The sequence below is a fragment of the Rhea americana genome, unplaced genomic scaffold, assembly GCF_003343005.1.
Source record: "Rhea americana isolate MKP2758 unplaced genomic scaffold, rheAme1 scaffold_26, whole genome shotgun sequence".
Classification (NCBI taxonomy): domain Eukaryota; kingdom Metazoa; phylum Chordata; class Aves; order Rheiformes; family Rheidae; genus Rhea; species Rhea americana.
In genome coordinates, this window is record NW_028186379.1 from 7,193,493 (window position 1) to 7,212,038 (window position 18,546).

At 42.2% G+C, this 18,546-nt stretch overlaps 1 protein-coding gene across 1 annotated transcript in view; it reads left to right on the forward strand.

The window, feature by feature from the left end:
* Window positions 1–18,546, forward strand: part of RAPGEF5 (Rap guanine nucleotide exchange factor 5) — a 167,334-nt gene that overhangs the window by 48,184 nt on the left and 100,604 nt on the right. The window contains exons 7-8 of the mRNA XM_085307610.1: window positions 1,717–1,765; window positions 18,184–18,260. Coding sequence (XP_085163736.1) covers window positions 1,717–1,765; window positions 18,184–18,260 — 126 coding nt within the window. The remainder of the gene's footprint in view (window positions 1–1,716; window positions 1,766–18,183; window positions 18,261–18,546) is intronic.

Genomic DNA, 18,546 nt, shown 5'->3' on the forward strand with positions numbered 1-18,546 from the left:
TATGCTTACATGAGGCGTGATTAACAGCTCTCGAGACATGGGAACGAGCATGCAGGAAGGAAGGAAGTGGAGGTAATGCTGCCAGCTTGCACGATTGTGCTGGAAACAGGACGACGTTTAGGAAATCTGTGGCACTGCCTTCCTATTTCACTGCTTGGGGTAGCATGAAACCCTGTTCCTCTCAGTGGGATAGTGTCAAGGAATAGAAAAGATTGCTGTGCTTTGCAAGGACAGCAAAAACGCTCCCTTGTCCTTTTCTACAGGGAAAGACAGAAGTAGAAGGGGGATGTGTTTGCGAGGCCTGTGGTGTGATCTCCGTCTGGCACAGGCAGAGCGTGCTGCGGGGTGGCTGCTGGAGAGTCCATCCGTGGGTGCTGGTGTTACCATGGCAGAGAGGTGCCCTGCGCCGTTTTGTCATATTATCAATTCTTGTTTCATTTTTTAAAGCTTTTCTTCAGAGCTATGAGAGTGGGATGTTGACAGTCATTCAYAATTGTATTACTTCAGGGACCCTTCTTGGGTTGGTGCCTTATTCTGACCTGCATCACAAGTCTTGTGACTGATGCCTTTTTAAATTTCACATACTCTCAGAAACTGGATGTCAAAACTCCCATTGCAGAACAGCCTTGAGCTTTGCATAGGTCCTTTGCTAGTATGCARTGAAGGAGACTTTGTATGGGGAGATAAGACTCCCCCTAGGAAAATAATTGAAATGCCCCACAGTTTTTTGTTGTAATGAAGACAGGCTGCTTTGGGAAAATGGAGGATGTTGGGGGGAAGTCAGGAAGTGTACAAGGGAGTCTGAGTGGGTGGATGGGGAAGAGGAATAGAAGAACTGTGGTCTATGCAGGAGRGCGTCTGGGGTGCTGCAGGACAAAGAGCGCTTGCGACAGCTGCAAGGGGATAGCAGTGCGGAGGTATAAAGCATCAAAATAATGCACAAAATAGAACCTTATTGATAGAAGTAGGAACAGGCCTGTGGAGASAAGTGGATACAGGGCTGAGCTGGCTAAAGAGACTGTGTCTGATAATATAGAGAGTATAGGGAAAATACAGAGAATGTGGAAATGCAGACAGGAAGCTGAGGAAGGGAGTTGACTAGTACAGCAGGATCATTTTATCACAGGCTAGTAAGATAACCTGCAAATTGGATAGTTCCCACTTCTGCATGTTCATCTCAACTTAAATTTTGGTCCTGAAATGCTCAGCCGTGTTCTTAGGAGAAGTTGTTTCCTCCTGAAGGCTCAAAAAAACAAATGTCAATTATATACATGAACCTCAGCCAAACCTCAGCRTGGTGAACTTGCTTTATCCTAGAGTCACACAATAAATCCAGCATTAGAGTGTGCTCAACAGAGGCAAAACAAACATTTAACATGGAAAGGAAGGAGCTTTAAGTGTGTGCTTGTGAAGGAGATATGCTGAGCAAATAAATTATAGGTCAGGCTACTGAATTACTCAATCCCTAAGGAATGCGCAGTATTTACATGAAATTAGAGTTTTAGAAAAATAGTTGTCACAGAATTCCCAGCTGAAAAGGGAAGRGGTTTACTAGAAACAGTCGGTGTAGTTTTAAAACCAAATATCTGTATAGTTCCATTTGCAGCTGACTGCTCCAAATGATTTATAGCCTWTATCTTACCAGTGTTGCATTTTTTTTCTGTTTGACTATATTATTGGTGACTATAAACATCCTCTCCTTTCCTGATATTTTAGGTACAGAGAGAACTGGCTGCTGTCATTGCCTTGAAAGCAAGGAAGTCAGGTGAGTCAAGCTGGACTTTAGAGAGGGGTTCCATTTTGTCATTTATTGAAGTATTTGATTTTTCATTGACATCTTATTAACATTAGGAAGCAAAGAAAGCAGACCTTATTCCTCTCTGAGGGCATTGTTTAATGGAGAATCTGYGTATACAGCACAATACAATTACTGTCAAGACTTGCTTTCCCTGGCTTTTCACATCTAATGACCTAGCTGATAAAATCTGAGCGTGTTACAATTCCAAATGTGAACTTGGGTCTCTTTCTGGCCAGCATCATTGTTTTCTCTYGGCTTGTACTGTGTCAAAGAAGCTTATGTGATTATTTGGCTTGTATTTAAGACAAATAAGTTAATAATTTTGATGTGTTTTCTTTTGTGGCCCAGTATTTCATGCTGTCTCCAATGTGTTTTAGCTGCTCAGTCAGGTGCATTGCTSTATGCTAAAATAAAAAAGAAAAGAAAAAACAAAAAAWTTAATTTAATTAATGTAGGCCTGAAATCTTGTGTTCTCTTTTTCTTTATCAAACTCTAATATTTAAAAGCAGATGATCACCAGAGGCTCCTTCAACCTCAACTGTTCTGTTGAATATGAACTATGATTATKCATCATTTTCCGAGGCTTAGTCTAAGATGATGATATGATCACTCGTGGGAATAAGAATCATCAGAAATTTAATTTCCAAGTGCAAAGTGTATTTTCTGACCTTGGTTTGACTAACCGTAMAGGTACAATGGTGTGTACCTGTAAGAGTATAAACAGATGTGCCTCAGAACRAACCTCTACCAGCCTAAAACTTTGCATTGCTTGCTTTTCTTTTCCTAGGGTTAGGTAAGTCTGAGTGATTTTTTTTTCTTTCTTTCTTGGCCATTAAGTGCAATTTTTACTTGAACACATTCAGTAATTCTGTTTTCAAAAAGTTTGCTTTTCATGGAGATGTTCATGGGAGAAAAGGAGATCTTGCTTGCTCTTTACTCATTAGACTAGTGATAAGTATTTTGCTCTAAGGTGTTGGAGGCATTTGAATCATTTCCTGAATTTATGGTTTCCATATTGCTCTTGAATTCTTTAAGTCCATAAAGGCCAACTTTATGCATGAGGGTGTTCTTTCCTGAAGACTTGTTTAATGTATCCAGATGAGTGTATAGGCAAGGTTGTTTTCAGGGCAGTAAAAGAGAAAGGTGAACAGCTAATTTAAAAGCTCTGAGAATATAAGTGTTACAGCAAATGCTGGTGATACAGTGCAAAGACGATAAACACAGGGTTGGGTCAGCTGTGTTTATTAGCACAGCCTCTTGCAGAAAATATCCGCATTGCTGCACTGGTGTGGAAGCAGCAGATTGATTGGCACTGTGCAGGAGCTGACCAAGCCTGCTGGACCAGAGCTGACTGCACAGGTTGACTCTCTGGTGTCTTCAGCTATAGCGCAGTTAGTCTGCAGCCACAGTAATGTGCCTATGGCAGAGTGAGAGTTGAATATATTTCTAGAGTAAAATAGAAATGGAGTTGACTTAAATTATTGGCACATTCCCAGTCATTGAGGTCTTTGGGAGTATTTTCATTGACTTCACTGAGCATCTCTTGCAACTTCAGAGGTTTTGATGGGAATTGAGATCACAGATGATACACTTTGAGTTCTTCGCATGAGCTGTTAATAGTATAACATGATCATATCTTTATCTGTCTATCTATCTATATCTATGGCTTACAAATACAGTACAAAAGTCATTACACTTACACATACACATGCACGCACCACGTGAGATCTCAGAATGCAGGTACCAGATGCTATGTGGCTACGTGGCTAGCATATTTGCAAATATTTGCATGTACAAATATAAGTAATAAAAATACGTGGACAGAGTTTGATACATGTTCATCTGGAAATAACAGTACACATAGATTATATCCACAATTGCCTGTAAATGTAAAGTTGCGGAAAGTATATTCAGATCTAAGTGTGAACTCAGACCTAAGTTACTTTTGTGAATTAATAGGTGTGCTTCTGAAACTGCTGTAGTAGCTTATATGTTAACACTCCTCAACTACTTGCTCTTAACTACTAAAGCCCCAATCCCACATGAATTTTAATAACTGATCATGTAAATTGTTCTGTTYGGTTTCAAAAAAAACCCAAGTTATTTTAAGGAAAGGTTCAATGTGAGGTTTTGTTTTGCAGTAAAATGAACTAAGGGTATGGTTCCAGATACCTTTTTTCTTAGTGGTTACACAGATCTAAGAAATCCCTTTACCTAATTCTCTTCTTCAGTTGTGTCAGCAAATATTACTACWGCTACTACTAAAATAAAAACTTGATTTTCCAAAAGCAGTTATTTTTAATCTGAGTTAGGCCCTCATTTCCTTTTGGTGGATGGCTACATTAATGCTTGTGTTGGATGCTGGAGGATCAGGAATGAACATCTGGAGATGAAAGCAGGACAGGAGGATAGTTCTTGGAGTCACCTTTATACCAAATAATTGTTACCCAGATAGCAGGTAGAAATATTTTAGTTAAAAATCACACCCTTAAATAAACAAAACTTCCTATAGAACTTTGAAGTGCCAACCAGCCCTTCCTAATACATTCATGGAAACACTTACAATAACAGCTTAGATTTGAAGAGAAGATACTTCTTTAGTCAGTTTAACTAGTTTACACTTGTTTCTGAAATTTGGATTTCTTTATGTGTCATGTTGGACTGCTGCATGAAAAACAGCTACATGATCAGGCATAACTGTAAGGTCTAATTTAACTTAATGTCTTTACTGCAGTAGGAGCAGAGTGAAGTAGGGTGGATGATTAAGCTTATTTATTTTATTGCTGATKGTTAAGCTTACAGTGCAACAGTTACAGTTAGCAATGAAGCTATGATATGCCATGCCTGGTGAAATGAAACGTATTTCAGAGAAAATACTTCTGGAGCTGAAAGCCACAATATCTTTCTAAGATACTGTTCTTCCAGCCCCATCCAAGCCTGTGTATAATTCCAGGAAATAAACCAACAAAGTCAGGCAAAGCATTTATTTTGGCATAAAAGCAGTGGAACATGGCTTTTGGGCCAGCTGCCCTGATGTGCTTCCGGACTGGTGTGAATGGCGTGGGCGCCTGGCACATATGCCCTGGCGTAAACGAGAGTGGTGCGTGCGGGCTGCAGGCAAGTCCATAACCTGAGCGGGGCTTGAGTGTAAGGGGTAATCTCCTCATTAACTGAAAGCTTTCCTAGAGATCAAAACCCCCCCAAAAACCAAATCTATTGTGCGGAAGTTCCTGTAACATTTTAGTGGTTTATTGTGTTTTTAAATTACAGTATTTCAAAATATTTCCTCTAGAATCTGGTTAGCACTGCCAGTAAGAGCAAAAAAATTAGTATTTTTGCCTGATTTAAGGACTATGTAGTTTGTTCCTGAATTACTTTAATTTCTGGAGCTACCTCTGCCCTCTCCAAGAGATACATTGCAGTGATTTAATTGTATTAGAAAAACTGGCTGATTAAAATTTTAGTATTATTTATCTAGGACAGTAGAAGTAATCACTGGGTTACACTGCATGAAAATTGCTATAAAAGCACGGGAACACTACAGCTTCCTTTGCCAGAGGTGAGTAAGGTCAAAGTATTAAGGTCTGCTCTGGTTGGAAAGGGAAAACATTGCCTTTGGTTACCTGGATGAAATAGTTTAGCTTTTTAAATGGAGCTTGGGTACTTAGTAGTCAAAGAAGTACATAAAAAGTAGTAATTATAGCTATTTCAGTTCTTGGACCAGAATGGCTGTTTCAGTTCAGAGGTTTATACATTGCCTRTATCTAATGACAAAATGCTTTGAAAACCACGGTAGAGACATGACCCTAATGTAGGTAGGGCAGAGTATCAAAATCCTTGCTAGTACAGGACCTGACTTGATGGAGAATGTCAGAAAATAAAAATTCTGTAGGGTGTGGAGGAGAGTGCTTTCCTTCAAGRGACGTTCTTTCATTTTTATTGTTTGTGTGAAGATGAATATGAGAGGAATATAAAACTGACAGATAGTTGAAGGAAAAATGCAATACTTGAAAAATGAATAARTTCTTTCTACATGGTGGAGAGGAGCTCCATTTTCATGTTTCAAATGTATGTTGCACATATACCACTCTGATCAGCAAGGTATAAGCAGTTAGATAAGTACCCAAGAGCCCTCCTGCAGAGGGAACTCAACATTGTTAGTTTCTCTGAAGCTTTGATAGACCTCATAACTCTGTTGACTGGAAACTACAATTATATTTCATTAAAAGAAAGCCCTCATGATAATGCTGGCCTAAGAGGGGAAAATGAGCTTGTGCACGTCTCTGTGGSATATAAAAATGCGTTAAAATTGTTCTTGCTTCATCTTAGAAATAAATAAAATTGTGCCTTCCTTAGGTTGGTGAAAGGTCTTGGAGAGGTGAGTAAATGGAGCAGAATATAGTTTTGTTTTAATTGTAGACTCTTGACATCAGAATTGTTCTGTTTATTTATACCTTGCTAGTTTCTAATAGCTGCCACAAATACGTGAGTTGCTTTGTACCCGTAACAGAGATGCAGCCTCTCTTCTGAAGGTTTACAAGGGCTGGCAYGTATTGCAATTGCTTGTCAGGGCTCATATCGTGTTTCTGCTGAGTTACAGGTGGTAGCTAAAAAAGGATAAAATCCAGCAGACAACCCGAGGCTGGAGGCACAGCTACACCGGTGCACCTAAACCGATCAGGGTCTGTCAGGTCGCCGCTACTGTGAATCCTGCCCGTGAGCGAGGAGCGCTGCTTTTCTGTCTGCTGGTAAACCTGGTAGCGCCCCATGGCATTATCCAGCAAATTCCCTGAACTTTAAGGGAATAGATATATTCTGACCTTATTCACRTAAAGGCGCGTTTGCAGGAGCGTGACCCTGGTCCTTGTGTTTCTGAGTACCAAGGCCAACTCGGATGTTACTGATGCCCTGCCAAAGGGGAGTGAGGATGCAAGGCCAGGTGCCACGAGGGGGACTGTGGGGTCTCTCAGGTGTTGCAGGAGCTGTGGCGGTAGTGTGGGTGCTGCTCCCTTCTCCTGGGAAGGGCAGGGCAGCTACAAAAGCCCTAACTCCTGGGTATATTTATACACTCTCTTAAGAATGTGGTTCAGATTTCTATAATACATTTAGGTACGTTTTCTTTATACTTTCTTAAATTGACAAGCTGTATTGATTTTTTTAAAAAGCAGGTCATTTACACTTTAATATGACTTTTGCAATGCACTAACTTTACAGTACACGTCTTTATAGTACAGGTCTTTTAGGTCTCCTCTCCCCTATCCTGGCTTCTATATGTGCATATCCACTCTTCTCCCTTCCCTTTTTCTTTAGTATTGTTTCTGTCAGGCAGGACTTACCAGGCAGCGAGTATTTTTATTTGGGGGCAGAAGATGCAATATGAAGCAGTCAAAGGGCTTGAACTTTGCCGACGCGGATGAGAAGTAGACTGTGAACAGCTATTCCTTTCCCAAGCCGCTGTGCCACCTCTTGAGCACTGCTGTCAGAGCCGATTGCGTGACGGTGCTTTAGTACACTCCAGGCAATGTCAGCCAGGTTAAAAACATGGTAACAGCCAGGCTGGGTTAGGGTAAAAGTCCACCCAGTTCCCACCTTACTTGGGTGGTGAGTTTTGCACACTTAAGCAGAGAAACAGAGCAAGTAGAAACAATCCTCCTGATGGACACGCTCAGCTTATTACTAATCTGGAGTAGAGGGATTTTGCTGTTGCGTTGGGTAGCCCTTGGTGGGCATTTCTTCCATTAAATTGTCTAATTGCTTTTTGAACCCATTTCTGTTCCTGGCCTTCATCGTATCTTGTGAGTCTCACAATTCATGTGTGTGGTATGTGAAGACATATTTTTTCTTGCCCATTTTAAACACATTCCCTGCTGCTTTCCCTGCTTGGTGATACAACACTTGGGTTGTAGGTGCGTGGGTTGGGTTGATGGTGAATAATCAATACCTAGACTCATTATTTTTTGGATCTCTATCATATCCCTGGGAATTGTCTCTTTTYCAGGCTAAAGTGCAAGTCATTCCTCATACAGAGTCCCCTTCCATTAGATCTCATCATCCTTGCCACATCTAGTTCGGCTATGTTATTTTTGAGATGGTGCAGCCTGGAGACCATGCAGTATTCAAAATGTGAAAGCATTCTAGCTTTKGCAGTAATATTATGACATTTTCTGTGTTTTCTGTTTTATAACATTTCAAGTAATTACTAACCCTCCTCCCTCTTTTAAAACTATTTACCTTTTTGATCTGTGCTGAGTGTTGAGCTAATATTTTGGAAGAATATCTGTAGTTACTCTAAACTGTTCTGAACTGTAATTTGGAGCTGATTGATTGTTGCCTACGTATAGTTAGGTCTGATTTGTCTAATGTGCATTTATTTTTATTTATTAACATTGAACTTTTTATAATTTTTCCTTCCAGCTACTCAGTATCATCAGATCCTTCCAGCATAGATGTTTTTATATTTGCTTGTCTTGGGCGGCCTTTGCATCACCAAAATCTTGTGTGTAGCTGATCCTGGGAGTGCACCCCTAGCTGCTCTCTTTGCATAGGCTCTGGTGTGAAAAGTTTATAACTGTGCGAGTTTAGTGTGCTGAACTGCCTGCAGGGCTGAGACGTGCTGCAGCCAGYTCAAAGGAGGGGTGGTGGGTTTGTATCACCAGGCTGAATAATGCAGTCTGATGAGTTAGCTAAGCGGATAAAACAGCTTAATGCTGCCAGAAGGGTTTTACTCCTCCTTCCATCCTTCCACCTCTTTTTCCCAAGTAGCACAGATTCTTGTAGGACTCACCTGTAACTTCCATAATAATTAGCAAAAACTTTGTGAAYTGGTGCTATATAAGGGTCCTATTTTGTGTTGTTTTGCTTACTTGTAGAACAGAATTGTTATGTAGCGTGCAGAAATCATTATGAATTTGAATTAGATTTCTACACGTACTTAAAAATGAGTTTGTAAGAAATCAGCTAAAATATATGATTAAAGACTATTAAATTGTGTAGAAATTCAGTATTTTATTTAAATCTGGAAGCACATTAAGTACCCTTTGAATTTACAGCTCTTATAAGAGAGTAGATACGTACCACCTCTGGTGTGAACTGTGCACACCTTATTGCTTATTATTTTATGCAACTGAAAACCTTTGGGGACCGAAAGAATGTGTTCCACTTTACAGAATAAAGTGGCAGTTGTGTGCCATAGAGGTGTGCTTTTTTGCCTTTGGAAACACAGAGAAAGTTTGAAAACTGAATAATACGATGTCAATATCTGTAAAATCTTCCTGCATTTGTGTGTCTTCTTACATCTCTTTTCAGTGAATTGATTTACTTGATGTAGGTAAGACTGTATTTCACTACAACATCCAATTCCTCCAAGCATCAAGTGCTTGAAAGCAAGGGTCAAACTTAACAAAATGTGTGGACTGAGACACAGTTCTTTTATGAGTGCTAATACTAGTGTTCATCCTGGAGAAATAGCCACCCAAATTAAAGGCGTAGGGGTGTCATGTGTGAGGTAGGTCACAGTAACACTGAATCACAGTAGCCCTCCAGATCTGTTATATTTTTTCCTCTCTCAAAGGCTTTGCCAAACTGTGGTTCAAAATAAAAGTTGTACCTAAAAATATAGCCTTATATAAAAGTTGTACTAAAAATACAGTAATAATTTTAAAGCTGCATTGTGCTTTAAGGGTTTCGTGTCTTGATGCGAGAGAGGTAGTCACGTCAGCTTCTCTAACTTACCCTTTTCAAACATTTTGTTTCTGATTGAACRCCCATGCCTGGCAACAGATGCCTTGTTGGGGATTCTCGCCCTGATCCTGGGATCAGGCGTGCCTGTGGCCCTGCAGCCCTCCCAAAGGGTGGGAGCAGATTCCCTCTACATCAGGGGATGGAGCTCAGTGCTCGTGCGGTGAGGAGCGGTAAGAGGTGATGCTCTGTGCTGTGGCTTCATCTCTGACTGCCTGTTTGGTGTCCACCCCAGGCAATGCTGTTGGTGAGAAGTGCCCTGGACAGCATCAAGGTACAGGCTGTGCATTTGTGCTCACTTGCCTTTGTATATTCAGTGGTTTACATAAATCAGGATGAATTCTGAGCCTTGGAAAGAAAAATGAGAGCTCTCTGTTGGAATTATGATGAGAGAGATTTTGGCAGTTCATTGTCTGGTTTTTGCAGCTATTCCAGAACTTCTGCCATAGATCTTTCTGCACGATTTATAAGGTACTTGCATCTCAGAAATGAGCAATGCAAAATAACGGTATAGATGACGTGTCTTGCACCTACACAAAAATGGATTATACTGTGAGGTCAAAAAGACAGGAGCTGTGCAAAAATCAATTCCCAGGTGAATGTTTTGTTTTCAGTGAATGGAGGGAGGCATTTACAGAATATATTTATTCAGAGTCCTCTTTGTTTCCTGCTCCTTTCCTGGCCATGCCCATAGGATGTTTCCGTGGAACGAGAGCAGCGTTTTGCTKTGCACCAGCTTGCTCAGGCACTTTCCTTTCGTGATTGGCCTGTAGCTCCTTGTTCGAACCGTTCCCAGCTCTCCACGCCGGGTCCTTGTGTAATGGTCTCTTCTCCAACATGTAGCTGTCAGGCCACGCTGTTAGAGATGCATTCACTGCAGCTCAGTTTTTTATTTTCAAATATCTTTCATGTGAGAATGAATGTCTAAAAGCATGGGTAAAAGATAAAGCTTTGTGTRTTCAGTCATTGGATAGTTTGCTGCACAAGCCGCTATTGCTACAAAGAATATTGCTCTTTTCCATTTATGTAATATTTTGATATTGTGTGCAAGTATTTGCCATTGTTTTTCTCCTTGATGAAAGCTGATGTGATTTCTTATTTTGCCTACTATGTTTGTCCAGAGGTGTTTTACAAATTACATTCTTCTAATGCTCCACCACCCTGGATGAAATAGGACCTTCAAACTCGAACAAAAAAGTTTGGTACAGATAAATAAAACAAACAGAACTTGCAARCAAAAACAGTTGTACCAAGAATGTGAAAATAGCAGCAAAGCCTTTTGGCTGTAACGTGAGAATACTCATTCTTTAATTTACAGTGGTTATATAATGCAGACAGTTCTGATTCTCATTTAAACTGAGGTTTGTCCTTGTGGTCATCCAGATACAGAGAAAAGGAGCAGTGTCTTAATGATATGTGGATCAGAAAGACCAGATCTGCGTCTGTTAGCCTTCTTTCTTGCCACACTGGCTTTGCTCTGTTTAGGTTTCAGATTCCTACCCATACTGTTATCTGTTCCTTTTGATAAACTCTGCAATGAGAGGAAATGTTTTTGCATAATTTTCAGGAGTCCTGTTTCCTATTTGAGATCTGAGAAATGGCTTCCAGCACTAAGACCCTTGGGAACTTATTTTTCTGTATGGAAGCTAGATGAGTGTAATGAGTACCCTCTGTACAAATTCAATATTATTTCTACACTTAAGGTCAGGCAAAAGTTAATGACCATTTTTTACGTGACAAACACGAAACCAACATTACATTTCATGCTCCTGTCCTTTTAAGAGAAAATAAAACGCTGGAGTTGATTAGTAAATTGATTTAAACCACTGAGCATAAATATCAAGAACACCCATTCTAGTGTTGAAGAGAARCTGCCACCGTTGTCTCTTGTGGAAGTTTGTTCCCCAGTTTACAGGCAGCTCTGCTCGATCCCGTGCTTGCTGTGCGCTCCTAGATGCAGAGGTGCTGAACGCGGCTGCAAGCAGGAGTCCCTCTTCAATAATTTTTGCATTTGCTTTGTTTCTTTAATTAGCTGATTTACTCAGCTGATTGCACAGCTGTCTGGGCAACACCCCCCCAAGGGCCTGCCAACTGTTTCAGAGATATGTAGGGTACTCAGCGAAGGGAAATCTGTACAGTAATTTGCATATATATATGCAGACATAGTGGGAAAGAATGAGGAAGCTCCAAGGCAATTTTTGTGTTGCTAATAAAAGGAAACATGTTAAGGACGAGCTTAAAAACCTGTCTCTTTTCAGTAATTCCTGGGAAAATATTACAATTTCATGGTAAATAAGGAACCAATTCTCAGTTGGAGAGTTTTATTTCTGGGATTCTCTCTGTCTCTCATAGGCAGCTTTTCAGGATTTCAGAGGTATTCAGTGCTTGTTGGTTTTGCCTCTTTTTATTTGGAGGTAGGACTGGGGAAATACYGACTTACAGAAGGGGGACCTGGTCTGGTTTAAAGTGGTCCCCAGATCTGACGTTTGTAAAGCATTTAATTTTTATATTTGCTTAGTCCTACTCTCTTACATAAACTGGAGGATCTGGTGTTCAGTTTCCCCAGCAGTATCAATATGAGCTATTCATTTTTTTCCACTCTGATAAATTAATAGGCATCAGTAAACATTATAACACTGTCAGACAGCTCAGAGCTGCCATAGTAACCAGGCTCTCTGGAGCTCACTATATACCCTCCACAAGGATATCACAAGCCCCATTGTGGAAAATAATAATAAAGTTTTTAAAAATCATGAAATTGGCTTAGAATCATGTGATTTTTTTGAAAAAAAAGAAATGCTTGTGCTGTTGCTTGTTTCTTACAAGCGTCATCCCAGAAACTTCCTTTGGAAGAGCAGAATGGGAAGAAAGATGCCTCCCTTGAAGAATTTGGGATTTAAGAAGAATGCCAGAAGTTGTRATCTTCCTAGGAGCTGGCGCAGGCCGTTGGAGGAGGCAGAGGAGTGGCYGATGGCCACCCAGCAGGGAGGAGGCGGTGAGACTGTTGGCTTGTGAAATAAGGTGAAATTCGACTACGCTTAGTCGCTTGGCCACTGCCGCAGCGTTGGGAGCCTCTCGGCTGCAGAGGGCACGTGGGTGCCCTTCGCTTGCTGGCTAGAAAAGAAAAGTGGTGGGGTTATTTCTTTTTTATTTATTTATTTTTAATCACGTGGTAGTGAAAGGATTGAGATCTTTCTGCTGTTCTAAGAGGGGTGAAGGAATCACAGTAGCTGGTAAATAATCACCCTCACTGCGCAGGGAAGCGCAGCAGCGCCCACGAGGAGCGCAGCCCCGCGCGCCCGGAGCGCTGCGCTGCCGGGGCCGGAGCAGCCGTCCGCGTCTGGCCTCTCTTTGGGTGCCTGCTGTGCCGTGCTGTTCAGCAGCAAAATGGTTAACTGCCGTGGCAAGCCCTCTCCTAGACGYTTAAATAAGGAGCTTTCAAAGTTAACACCCAATGAAGCCAAAGGGAGGAAGTTCACACCTCGGCCGGTGTTATTGTTCTGGCGTGGCTGGCCGCAGAGTCSCAGGGAGCTGGTTTGTGCTGGGAAGGTTATCTTTGCAGCCAGAAGGGACAGAAAGAAGAAACTTYGTTCGTGTGAAAGGAAGAGAGCGGAGCTGCTGCACAATGCGGCGCAGCCTCTGGGAAGGCCGCACCGCTGCGGCTTCCACGAGTTGTTGTGCGCGCGGCTTTTTCACGAGTCCTTTCCACTTTCCGCTTAGGTGGCAGGTTCTGCCGTTTGGAGTAGATAAAAGCTATTGAAAATGAAACAACCTGCGCTGCGCTAGGCGGTTCTTTCAACCTTTGTCGTCAAGCGTCGTTAATTCACCTTCGCCTTTGGGAGTGTGCAGAGTTGGGTATCACGGGGCCACGTAGGCGACCCCGAAGCCACCTCATCTCCGTGTAAGCGCCCCCGAAGCCACCTCATCTCCGTGTAAGCGCCCCCGAAGCCACCTCGCCTTGACTTGGCCGGACGCTGCAGGCAGACCGAGGTGCCGCGCTGCAGGCGGCCGTGGCCCTGGCTGCGTACCGGATGCAGCACCCCAGAGCGCTCAGTGCYGCCGGGAGAGATGAACCCTACCACTGTCCTTATATCTGCTTTTAACTTTGTCGTGTGGCAGTGAAAGCAGGGGTGCACTGTAGTCAGTAATGTTGACATAAAGAATATGCTGCATTTTCTTTTAAGTGGTGGTTCCATYCCCTTTCCCGTCAGACCCCCCTTGAGAGAGCTGATTTTGCTGACAAAGCTAGTGGAAAAATGTGTTATTTCTTGGTTCTTTGTTATTTTTCTGCTGKTTTAATGAGCTTAAAGTACTTTCTCCTGCCCCTGCCTCAAACTTGGTTGCACAAACTGAAAACAAAATCTTAACGCTAAACTGGAAGCCCTTTCTTRAACGAGACTTCATGATTTCTTACTTCCTGCATTGCAAGTCAGCATGGGTTCTGYTGGTGGCTGGTGGAAACAGGCAGGAGAGAGCTTATAATGGAAATGTTGAATCAACCTCAGTTTCAGCCACAGGAATATATGAGTACTGTGCATAATCCATTAGGGTTAAAGTGGGTTACTTCTCCCTGTAACAAAGATCAAAAGAAATTAAACAAACTTTACTTGTAAAAGTGATAATCCCTTTGCATATATATACTCAATCGCCCTCCCAGAAGGTTTCTCTGCTCCAAGATTAGTTTTTTAGAAAAATCTTATAGCAAAATCCCAGCTCTGATCCACAGGGGAGCAAAGAAATTAGATCAGATGATGGCCYTTATGATCCTTAAGTGACCATTAAAAATCAACATCCTGAATTCCCTAAGCTAATTTGCAAATGGACACATTTGAATTGCTCTTTAGCAAGCTAATGCACTTTTTATGGCTTCACTTTCTTTCATTCATGGTGACCTTTTCTGTAGGTCAAAGGAGGAGAAATACTGCAGATAAARAAGAGAATTTACTTGTATTTTTTAATCTTTGGTCTCAAGGCTGGCTCCACACATAGTGTTGAATAGATTTGTATGGGTCAGGGTAAACCAGCTTTGTCTTTCACTACTGTTGCTGTTTTGTAAGAAATCCTGGAATATTTCGATCACAAGGAGAAAAGCTTGCTGGCTGAGAAGGAAGTGGTTGGTCAAGCTCCAAAGTTCACAAGTTTTTCTGTGTATATTTTACAATTTTAGGGAACTGTCCAAGAATCAACACTTGCCTGGGAAATACTTTCCCATCCCACCCTAAACTTCCAGTTATTTTTCCTACAGTTGAATTTGCAATGTCAGGCCTTTTTATTAAAAAATAAATAGCCAACTGGCAATAAGTGGGAACTGAATTCATATATTTTATGACTGATCTTAGAACTGTGTGCACAAAAGCCTGTTAGGTCAGCACCTAGGCCACAGCCATAGATTAGTTTCCTGTATGCGAATTCAAGGGGATGTTTGCAAGTTATTGCTGGGTTAGAAAACACACTGTGTAAAGAAATATAGCAGTTTGTTTCCTAAGAGGGTGTGTGACAAGCTATATGAACATAATTTTGGAGACTATATAGGAATATTTTGAAAAATTATGTTGTTTCTTCCTTTTTATAGACAAAATGTGTACTAATCTTTTCATACAGAAACCATGAAAATGTTATTAAGGGTTATTATTCCTCCATATGGTCACCTCAGTCTTCAAGGGACTATATTCTTGTGATGAAAAAAAATGTATTTGATGGTGTGGTTCCTTGAGTACTGCTCCATGGGTRTTGTTAAAGGACTGGTTCTTCTGTGTTTGGATAGCAGGCAGAGAGGATGTAGAAATCAGGCTTGTGATGGAAATTCCGTGAAAAAGAGGCTGATTCTGCTGTCTCTCTCCCAAGGGGGCTGGGAGAACATCAGTGTGAGGTCTGGGATTTTCTTTTTTTATCTTTTAAGAAAATATTTACTGGTTCTTTTCTGCATTCCTTGCACAGTTTAAACAACACTGAAGCCAAGGACAGCTGAGTTTGGATTATGAACTTTTGGRGCTTTCTTTAGTGTTGAGCTGTTAAATTGCTAATAAAAGCTTTAGGATGCATCTGAACTAGGGTGGTTTCCTCATCAGCTTTAAAATTGCTCCTGCTAAAGTTGTTCAGAGCCCGAGGCTACCTGCGACTGTGGCAGGCGCAGACAGCTTCGTTCAAAGGCGACGCGTTAGCGAGGGAGCGGCGTCTCTCCGGGGTCCCGGCTCCTTTCGGTCGATGTGGGATGCTTGCCTGGCCGCCCCCTGTTTGCAGATTCGGGGCGGGGAAAGGGGACCCCTGGAGCAGGGGCTGTGCCCGCCGCCAGCCGCTGGCCTTTCTCCGGTGTTGAGGAAATGTTGCATTTCTGCTGTCTGTTTAACACAGCCGCTGACGAGCAATTTTTAGTGGATCAGGCAACTGGTAGATGGCATTGGTTGGTGCCTTCTGGTGTTGCCACACTCCTGTTTCACATCTGTTCTTCTCAGTAGGGCTTAGCAAGCTGAGGTCCCAAACGCCATCTGTCCCTCCCAGCAATGGGGACAGAGCAGGGCCAACGCACTCAACGCTTCTTGGGGGAGCACGTAGGAAGCCGGGAACGAGGAGGAGGAGGAGGAGGCAGCTCTGGGCAGAGGAGGCTGGGAGGTGCGTGGGAATGGGAGTGGGTGCGTGGATCCACCTGTGTGGCCGGGCAGAGGGGATGCCCAGGGAAAGCCCGACCTCGGACAGGGAAACAGGCAGCTCCGCAGTCGGGGCCACACGCGGCATTTGAGGTTTCAACTCTGGTCAGCGCTTCCTGGGGTCCRTACTTTTCCTAGCTAGATTGAAGCAGGGGTGGGTATACTTTCTCCTCCCACAATYGCATTTTACTTCCCTATAGCTTTAAATGTTGCTTTGATTTAAACATATGTGCTTGCTCTTGTAACTGTAGATTGACCCTGTGTTTTCAGTTTCACCTTGAACTTCAGAGGCTGGCCGGTAAAGTGAGGCCAGCAAACCCACTAGTGAAGATTTATACCAGACCTCTGTTCTCTTTTGATAAAGGATTTAGAAAGTTTCCTGAATGGAGTAAACTGCATTGGCAAATTGACTTTTTTTTTTCTTTTATAATTGCATCTGTACTATTTTTTTTTTCCATAGCATAACTGTATCCTTCAAAGGTGAGGCAGGAAGAATTATACTATATAGGGCATAGCAATATCAGCAGAAACACTGCAGTAAAAAGCAAATAAATCTCCATGCTTTACTTYAGAGGTCAGGCACAGTTTAAAGTTACATTTCTTACAAGTTTGCTGGATGCTGCCTGAAGTTCAGGCTAACTTTATGTCATGTCTGCAGCAGCCTAAGAGCACACGTGGGTGCAGACACCCAAAACCGGATCTCATGGCCCAAGCAATATGTAGGAGCTCGGCCATGTAACCTGGTTGAACAAGTAAAGCGTCAGGCGGAGGGTGGAGAAGGGTGTCGATGAGAACGGCTGATGAAGTTAGTCTTGCTACCTGTCAGCCCTTCTCCTGCTATGTGGACACCTGACCTGTGCAGCAATCAAACCCTGGGCTGCCTCAGCTTACAGTTTTAAGGCGAAGTGGGTGATACTTGTCTTGAAGCACAGTTCCCATGTGGATTGAGGACCCGCTGAGATAGCCAGGGTGAAGGARAGAGGAGGTGAACAGGAGAAGGCACAAGAGCTGAATCCTCTCACCCCAAGCCCTGAGCCTTGTGGCGGTCAGGAAATGGGGGGCAAGCTGCACTGCGCTGCACTGCGGATCATTTAATGCGCGGACAAGACCGATGAGATTTTAGTATAGTCGTTGTAAGGAAAGTCATTTCGCAGGTGTTTCGTCAGGTCTGGTGTGCAGAGGCTCTCCTGTGTCATGGTTCAGGAGGCCTGAGGGCTTCCTGCCCCCGCTAACACGCAGTGGGCAGCCGYGTCGAATGGAAGGGGAGCTCCTGTGCTCTGTGGGTGGCTCTTCTGAATGCAGAAGTCTGTTGTGTTCCTCCAGAAGAGRCCTGTTTTCCTTAGTTAGGTAATTTCATAATGCTGGTTTAGACCTTTCCAGAGTTCATGTTTGATCCAATATTTTTTTTCGCCTTAAAGTCTGGCAAAATTGGTGTTAAGTAACRCTGACTGAGCTACGTGAGTGGTCTCTCTTATTGTGCCAGTAGTGAATAACCTTCGACAGATCATCTTCTGCTATCATTTATTTCTGTAGAGGACTTCTGTGGAAAGTGATGCGCTTTGTTAAGACTGAGATTGCTTTGCTTAAACACAGTTTTCCAAGGCTGAGGTGTGGGATAAATCTGCTTATTTTGCTCAGTCCAGATTGACCTTCAATCATATGATGAAAATAAAGATGTTTCTGCTTTTTTTCTTCTTTATGAGTGATCAGATCTTGTTATAATGGAAAAGATCAGAATTTCCTTAAATTCCACAATTTTATCAAGAATAGATTAGTAGTAGGAATATAACTATTTAGTGCTGTGAAAGAACATTTTACTGCCTGGGAAAATGAGATATACAGGAGCTTGTCTGAAAACCCTTAATGAGTTAATGCAAAAGCTAAAACTGGAACCATATTTCCTAAACAGTGATCTTGTTTGATCTAAACTGGGCCATCCTGCTTTGCTGCTCCTTGTGATTTGAAGCTGCCTACTTCCAATACATTCTCACTTTCTTGTTTTAGCAATTCATCAAAATGAAGAAAACAGCAGTCAAGAAATAAGAGGGCTGGAAGAGCTCAAGGATACGTCTGATGCTCAGGTAAATGTGTAAGATTAATAGCATATCAGAGACTTTTTCAGATCTGCAAGTTGAAGGTTCTGTTCTGCTTTCAATAGCTCTTTAGCATTGGGAAATGGGTTTTCCTCAATGTCCTGAGCAGGGAGCTTGTAGGGAGCAGAAAGTCTGCTGGATCTCGTCTTCTGCGGCTAGTCATAATAAGATTGATGATCACTCTGAGAATTAATCCCTCGATGTTGAAATTGGACAGCATTCTTAAACTGCTTCTGCTCTTTCTAGATAGCACACATAGCATACACCAGATGTG